Below are 7378 nucleotides of genomic sequence, written 5' to 3'. Positions count from 1 at the left end.
GCTGGGAGCCCCTGCCCAGCCACCCTGGCGCTTTGAGGGGATCTCTGGGGCTGGGTATCTCAGCCTCTCACTTCCTTTCCCTCACCTTCCCCAGACACTCTACCCATCCCTTTGCATGGCCCTCATTACACTGCACACTGTTGTCCCCTTTCAGAGTAATTAGTGGAATTAACATGCCCCCAGTCCTCAACCTCGCATGCTCTGCTGACCCCTCCACCATCCCTCCCCTGCCTAGGCCACCTCGTCCTGGACGAAGACACGGAGCGCTCCACCTTCGTCATGGCCACGGGCACGCTGTGCCCGGCCGAGAGCCTGGCTGTCACCCTGGGCACGGTGCAGGAACTGGCCACGCTGCCCGGCGGGGCCCTGCGCCTCCTCCTGCCCCCCATCCTCGCACCCCGCGTCCCCGCCGTCCCGGAGAGCGAGCCGGCAAGCTTGTGTGACGACAGGTTGGCCCTATGGTGATTTTCATGGCTTCCTCAGTCTCTGCCATCCCAGGGGGGATATGCCAATGCTGGGACAGTGGGGAGGAGAGCGGGAGCCATCACTGCCTCTCCCCTTGCAGCCCCACCAGCTGTTTTGGTGGGCCAGGTGCCCGCAGCCAACCATCCCCCGTGGCGCCGGTGGAGGGCGTGGATGTCTTTCAGGGACGACCCTGCAACCCTTTCCCTTACGAGTTTGCCTTTGAGCTCCTGGTGAAGGGCCCCTGTTTGCTGGCAGGTAAGGGAGTGGCTTTGGTGGTGTCAGTTGGACAAAACCTCCCCAAAACATGGGCGATGTCCCCTCAGTCCCTCCACACTTCTAGCAGGACATGAACCCCCTTCTCTGGGCATTCTCTTGCACTCCTTACATTCAAAGAAGCCTTTACCCCATCCCACCCCTGGGACCACCCAAAGTCCCCCTGCACATGGCTCTGGGCAGCTCAGGGTCAGCAGCCTCCTTCCCCAGGGGAATGTGCTGGATGGGGAAGAGGAGGGGATGTGGGTTGGTGGGGACACGCTCCTGGCCACCAGCCCAGTTAATCCAATTAGAGCTGGCAGAGAGCAGCCACTGCCGCGATGCCAAGCCCAGCACTGGCACTGATCCTGGGGGGCAGGGGTGGAGGCAGGGGGTGTGAGAGGCTGCCCTGCTGCTGCCTCTTCCTCACAGGCCTGGAGAGCCCATCCCATGCCCTGCGAGCCGATGCCGACCCCTGGGCCAGCTCTGCTGCCACCACCTGCGTCACCCTGGCTGAGCCTCACCGCTACGACAGGGACCTGGAGATCATCCTCTACCCCTGCGGTGAGGGAGGACGTCACCCCAAAAGTACCTGGAGCATCCCCCAGGCCCCCTGCAGCATCGGGGGGCTCTGAACACCCCTGTGTCCCCCAGAGCCCCACCACCCCCACCTGGTGATGGAGTATGGTACCATGACATACCCCGAGTACGAGGCCCACATCCGGAGCCGCCGGGATTACGTGCGGATCGCCAGGAAGGCCGGCAGCAGCGAGAGACAGGTGACAGGGCACAGACACTGCCTGTGAGGTGGAGTAAAAGGAAGGGGGAAGGTGGTGGGATGGGAATTAAGACTTTGGTGTGGGCCAGGGATTGCAAGAAAGCCCCTGGCTTGCCTGGCTTGCAGGTGACTTTCGTGCAGAAGCGTTTCCACAAGGACATCTTTGCGAACCCGGTGCTGATGCTGAACTTCTGCCCGGTGGTGGAGAGTGTCCCTGGGGACCTGCAGAGTGTCACCCGCGAGGTTCTCTTCCTCATTGACCACAGCAGCACCATGAGCAGCCCCGACCTTGACAAGGTCAAGGTGAGGCATGGTCGCTGGGCCACGGATGCTCCCCGGGTGGCTGGTCCTTAGTAGCCCTCCTATGGTCCCCACTGTCACCTCAGGAAGCTTTGCTGGTGGCCCTGAAGAGCCTGCCATCAGGGACGCTGCTCAACATCGCCAGCTTTGATTCTGAGGTCAAGCCACTCTTCCCATCCAGCCGCCTCTGCAGCAACGTGAGTGTCACTGGGCAAAGTCACCCACCAGCCTCTCTCTGTCCCCTTCCTGGCTCCTAGCATGGGCTCAGGCTGGGGAGCCAGGGGACCGCTGTGAAGTCGGCTGTCTGTGCGGGCAGGAGACCCTGCGGCGTGCCTGCGAGCACCTGGGCGGGCTGCGGGCAGACATGGGCAGCAGCAGCAGCAGCCTGCTGGCAGCCCTGGGCTGGGCACTGGCACAGCCCCTGCACCATGGCTACCCCCGCCAGCTCTTCCTTTTCACCGGCGCAGCAGCTGGAAACACGGGCAGGACCCTCCGGCTGCTGCGCAGACAGGCCAGCACTGCCAGGTAAGGCACTGGTGCTGTGGCGGGGTCACCGTGGTCCCCTGGGCTGTCCTCACAGATTTCTCCTTCTGCAGCCCCAAATCTCACCTTTGCCAGCCCCGAGGGTGTCCTTTCACCCATCACATCCCCAGTCCCCCTGGCTCAGCTTCTTCTGGGATGCCCCAACCTGGCACACAGCTGGAGCAGCATCTCTGGCTATCAAACACCCCTGGCACCAGCCCAGCCATGGCTTTCCACACTTGGTTCTCTCCTGCAGGTGCTTCAGCTTCGGCATGGGCCCGCGGGCGTGCCGGCGGCTGCCGAAGGGCATGGCCAAGGTGAGCCGAGGCTGTGCCGAGTTCCTGAGCCCAGCAGAGAGGCTGCAGCCCAAGGTAACGCCCAGGCAGGGACAGGGGGGACACTGAGGCCATGATGGTGCCTGACACTGGCTCTTCTCCCCACCCCAGCTGATCAAGTCCCTGAAGAAGGCAGTCGAGCCGGCCATCAGCGACATCACCATTGACTGGTACGTCCCTGACAGCATGGAGGCTCTGCTCTCACCCACTGAGCTCCCGGCTCTCTACCCTGGCGACCACCTCATCAGCTACTGCGTCCTCTACAGCATCGCCCGCTTCCGCGACAGGCGCCCACCGGTAACACCAGCACTGCCCTGGCATGGATGGGGAGGATGTCACCTTCCCAGTGCTGCCAGCTTCTCCCAGTGCCAGGGGGCTGATGCTGCTCTCCTCTCTCTTCCAGGGCCAGGAAGGGGCTCGCCGAGGCTCAGCCTTCCCCTCCCATGAGGAGATGCCCAGTCCCGGGAAGAGCCGCCAGCTGCCCCGGAGCATGCCAGGATCCGGGAATGATTCCCTGGAGCTTTCGGCTGGGGGCACGGAGGTGTCAGAGTGGAGTGAGTGGGGTCAGAGCTGGGGTTGGAGGAAGATGTGGGAGCCATGGGTTGACAGAGTCTGCTCTCACCGGGCAGGTGCAGATCTGGTTTCAGGAGGAGACATCTGGAAGCGGATTTACCAGCCCTCCTACATCCAGGAGCAGTATGTTCTGACACACTGCTCTGTCAGCACCGACCACAGCCGGGGGCTGCTCTCCTGCAGTTCCACCAGCAGCGAGTCCACCGGCTCCCACGATGTGGCCCCTGAGGGTGGCTCCTCAGCCCCCGGTGCTGATACCACCTCCCAGCAGGGCCAGAAGAGCCTGTCCCTCTGTGAGTCCTCCACCAAATCTGCCCCGCTGCCCTCTGCCCCTGCTGGCCCCAAGGTAAGGATGCCAATAGGGTACAAGGGCTTCATGCATGGGGCTGGTTGCTCCCAGCTTAGCTGGGGTCTTTTGTCCCATTGTGCCTGGACATGTGGTCACTGGGTTGGAAACCAGAGAACTGTAGCCTGGATTTTAAGGAAGGATCAGCCATGGATGCTGCAAGGAGACACCTTGTGTGGTTTTGCCTACTGAAATGGGACCACACAGCCTGTCCCCCAGCTCTCCAGGCCAGTATTCAGCTGGATGGCTAACAAAACCCCCCAGCCAGCTCAGATCCTCATTGATGCTGCTGAAATCAAGTGAGAATAGCTGGGCTGGTATCAGGTAATGAGTCCACCAAGCTGGAGAGGAGGGGGTGGGCTGGCTAAGCTCCTGCCTGGCTTCTTCAGCTCTCAGCCAATGCTGCCTGATGCTTCGTTAGCAATGGGCCATGTCCCTGCTGCTTCATACAGGGGTTTTAAATCCAGGCAGGTTGCTGGGATGGGGAGAGGCAGCCCTCCCCCCCCCATGATGGTAGCCCCAAGGCAGGGTGAGGCCAGCTGTCACCCTGCTCCAGGACACGTGCCTTCCCAGTGGCACGGGTTAGGTAACCCGCTCCCGCCGCACAACAGCACAGCTGGTGCCCTTTGCTGCCGAAATGTCAAGCGTAAGTGATTTCCCAGCCACATAAATGATCCTCCCCCAGCTCCTCACTGGCGAGAGGTGGCGTGGGTGCCACTGCCCTGCTGCAGCTTTTAGCTGAAGCATCTCAGTGTGGGGACATCACCCTGTGCTGGAGGCTGCATCCCACCGCAGCTTCATCTAGCCTGAGCAACTGAGCTAAGCCCCTACCACACACACACAAAACCCTCCGCCAACTTCTCCTGAGTCAGCCCACGGGGATGTTTGCAGACTCTTGTCTCTGTGCTGTCAGTCCTTCCCACATGCCAATGGAGCTGGGCAAGCATCGCCCACAGCCCCAGGAGCCTGCCGGGTGCCAGCCTGCAGAGCAGCAGGGCTGGGCGACAGCCAGTAGTGCCAGTCAAGAGCCAGCCAGGGCCACAGGTGCCCCATCGTGGCTTGGCGTGGTCTGGGCTCTGTGCCACTGCCTTTGCTGGGCTGGCCGTCAGCCTCCCCCGCCGCAGGTGACGGTGGCCCTGAGCACGGAGGAGCTGGCGCGGCGGAAGAAGGCGGTGGCACGCGCTGCCCTGGCTGGCCGCAGCTTTTCCTCACCACATGGGGAGCTGGATGCCCACCGGCTCTGCCAGGCCCTGGAGAAAGTGTCACAGAAGAGGAACCAGTCCCTGGTGGGGCGGCTGGATGAGCTGGGACCCTGGGAACAGCGGCTACAGTCCAACACAGTGGAGTCAAGTGCGTGCTGGCTCTTAGAGGATGAGGGCAGTGGGGATGGAAGGGTGCTCCCACCTCACTGAGCCCACATCTTGCTGTTGCCCAGATAATCTCCTCTCACCCACCCACCTAGACTGGGACATGCTGATGGAGCCTTCCTACCTCTTCAGTGCCTCTCCAGCTCCTGAGCCTGGGGAGCCCAGTGTGGGTGATGCTGGCCTGCCCCTGCGCTGCCAGGTGGTGATCCACGCACTGCGAGCTGGCAAGCCAGTGTCCTGGGAAGTGACAGCCTCACTAGAGCCACTGCTGCAGGCCCCAGAGGGACTGGGAAAGGAAGACCCCCCACGATGGGCAGCCAAGGCCTGGGACAAGCCACTGCACCGCTTGGCAGCGCGCTCCATCATCCGGGACAATGAGAATGCGGCGCAGCGAGAAGCTGAGCTGGAGCAGGGTGGGTGCCAGTATGTGTGCCCCCCAGACCTCAGCACGTGCCTAGCACCGCCCCCACCTCTAACCACCTCACTCTGGACAGGTTTCGCCCACCGGTTCCGGCTGAAAGCCATGCAAACCAGCAAAGCCTGCAATGTGCCTTCCCTCTACACTCGCCTGGTGCCCATGGATGGTGCCACACAAGCAGCCCTGCCCACAGCCCCTGAGGTGTGGGGCATAGGTACACCTGGGGGGCATGGCATGCTGGGGAGGGGGCAGTGAGGGGACAGAGGGCTGAGGTGACATTATCCCTTGCAGCTGGCTCGTCCAGCCGGCCACGAGCTGTCCCAGCAGGGAGCTGGCAGCACAGGAACTCATTGGCCGATCTGGGCCAGCAGCGGGATGGGGAGGAGCAGGATGAGGCCCCTGTTGCTGCAGGTAACAACCCAGCCCCTTACATGGGCGTTACAATCCCTGGAGATCTGCCTGAGCACTGTGGGCCCCTGGGGTCACTCAGCTCATGGCTGCACAGAGCTGGTCCCTACTGCAGCACTGTAGGTGCCTGGGAACCTTGAAGGAACAATGAGGAAACACTGATCTCTGTCCCCCACTGGGGGGAACATGGAAGGGTGGTAACTCTGGGCCCTGAGGGTCCTGGGAGCCAAAGGGCCCTCAGAGCTTTGCTATTTTGCAGAGCGAGCTGAGACCCCTGGGTCTCCAGTCACTGCCTCCTCCCCTACCTACGGCTGGGAAAAGCAGAACTGCTCCAACGGTGAGTCCTGGGCCTGGAGGGGTGGTGGGGGACAGGGGGTGCTGGTGGCTGAGAGCTGGAGTCTGTGCTGAGCCCTCACCTGCCTTCAGCACATGGGCTGAACTGCCCTTTCAGGAGGCAGGGAGCAGGACACACCTCTGTGAGCACAGTGGCTCCCCTCATGCTCAGCTTTCTCCCACCACAGGGCCTCCAACCAGCCCCTCCACCACTTCCATAGGCTCCCAGAAATCTACGGAGAACCTTGCTGGCTCCAGGTAAGGTATGGGCGAGGGAGGTGGCAAAAATCGTCAGGCTCAGGGGCACAGTGCCACTTCTTGGTTGGCGCAGGTTCGATGTCCCTTGCCAGGTCCTGCAGCAGAAGTGGGGTTTGTTGCTCCATCCCCTTTCTGCAGCAGGCTTGGATTCAGCTGCCCCTCAGGAATCACTCCCTTGCATTAACTTGCCCCTTTGCCCCCAGGTTTAGCCTGAGCAGGCGCAGGGGGCCCAGCCTGGCACTGCGCCCTCACTGCCTCAGCCCAGGAAGCGAGTGCTCCAGCAACCACGCCAGCCACGACTACCTCCCACTGGTAAGGACCCTGCCCCGTCCCATCGCGGGGCTAAGCAGGCACCCCCCCTACTGGGTTGCAGCAGAGCTACACGGGTGGTGCCCAGCAACAGCTGAAAACCCGGTGGGGGGCCTGCTCAGCCCCACTGCATCCTTGAATGGCCCTGGGGGGCTTTGCTGGCGTTTGGGGCAGGGGGAGCATTGGGCAGTCCCTGTGCCCCAGGGTCACTCCTGAAGCCCCCCCACCACTGAGTGCTGGGGAACACAGAGGGTCTGTGCCTGCCCCCCAGTCACCTGTCCCCCCATCGCAGGTGCAGCTGCAGCAAGCCCAGGGGCCATTCCAGCTCACCGAAAGCTTCTCTGAAGTGGTGCAGATCCCTCTGGACCGCCTGCGCCGGGCATCCCCCTACACCTCCCACCGTGCCAGCCTCAGCCCCACGTCCCCAGGGGCTGGGGGCAGCCCCAAGGCAGTGCCTGGTGGTGCAGAGTGTGAGGAGCCAGCTGCAGCCCCCCAGCCTGGCTCATCCCCATCCCAGAGCACTTGCTCCGAGGTGCCCAGTGCAGGGGTGTGGGCACAGGCAGACAGTGGGCATGGCTCTGAGTCTGACACTGCCCCCCACTCATCTGCCCCCTCGGAGGCCGGCGGGAGCTGGCAGGACATGGGACCAGGGGACCTGGAGAGTTCCAGCTGGGCCACGGCGGTGGCCTTGGCGTGGCCGGGGGATCGCTGCGG

At 62.9% G+C, this 7378-nt stretch overlaps 1 protein-coding gene across 1 annotated transcript in view; it reads left to right on the top strand.

Annotated features, from left to right (window-relative positions):
* The window catches only part of VWA5B2 (von Willebrand factor A domain containing 5B2), an 8342-nt gene that overhangs the window by 777 nt on the left and 187 nt on the right, over positions 1 to 7378 (top strand). Inside the window, exons 3-21 of the mRNA XM_010000190.1 lie at positions 236 to 461; positions 566 to 720; positions 1150 to 1281; positions 1372 to 1496; positions 1622 to 1798; positions 1882 to 1992; positions 2112 to 2320; positions 2574 to 2688; positions 2764 to 2949; positions 3056 to 3206; positions 3282 to 3571; positions 4696 to 4921; positions 5007 to 5351; positions 5433 to 5570; positions 5648 to 5767; positions 6024 to 6101; positions 6286 to 6355; positions 6559 to 6667; positions 6957 to 7378. The exon at positions 6957 to 7378 is cut by the window's right edge and continues 187 nt beyond it. Of these exons, the coding sequence (XP_009998492.1) occupies positions 236 to 461; positions 566 to 720; positions 1150 to 1281; positions 1372 to 1496; positions 1622 to 1798; positions 1882 to 1992; positions 2112 to 2320; positions 2574 to 2688; positions 2764 to 2949; positions 3056 to 3206; positions 3282 to 3571; positions 4696 to 4921; positions 5007 to 5351; positions 5433 to 5570; positions 5648 to 5767; positions 6024 to 6101; positions 6286 to 6355; positions 6559 to 6667; positions 6957 to 7378 (3385 nt within the window). The remainder of the gene's footprint in view (positions 1 to 235; positions 462 to 565; positions 721 to 1149; positions 1282 to 1371; positions 1497 to 1621; positions 1799 to 1881; positions 1993 to 2111; positions 2321 to 2573; positions 2689 to 2763; positions 2950 to 3055; positions 3207 to 3281; positions 3572 to 4695; positions 4922 to 5006; positions 5352 to 5432; positions 5571 to 5647; positions 5768 to 6023; positions 6102 to 6285; positions 6356 to 6558; positions 6668 to 6956) is intronic.

The sequence above is a fragment of the Chaetura pelagica genome, unplaced genomic scaffold (genome assembly GCF_000747805.2).
Source record: "Chaetura pelagica isolate M959 unplaced genomic scaffold, ChaPel_1.0 scaffold20, whole genome shotgun sequence".
Taxonomy (NCBI): domain Eukaryota; kingdom Metazoa; phylum Chordata; class Aves; order Apodiformes; family Apodidae; genus Chaetura; species Chaetura pelagica.
The sequence above is the reverse complement of the archived record's forward strand: the minus strand, read 5'-3'. Positions and strand labels throughout refer to the sequence as shown.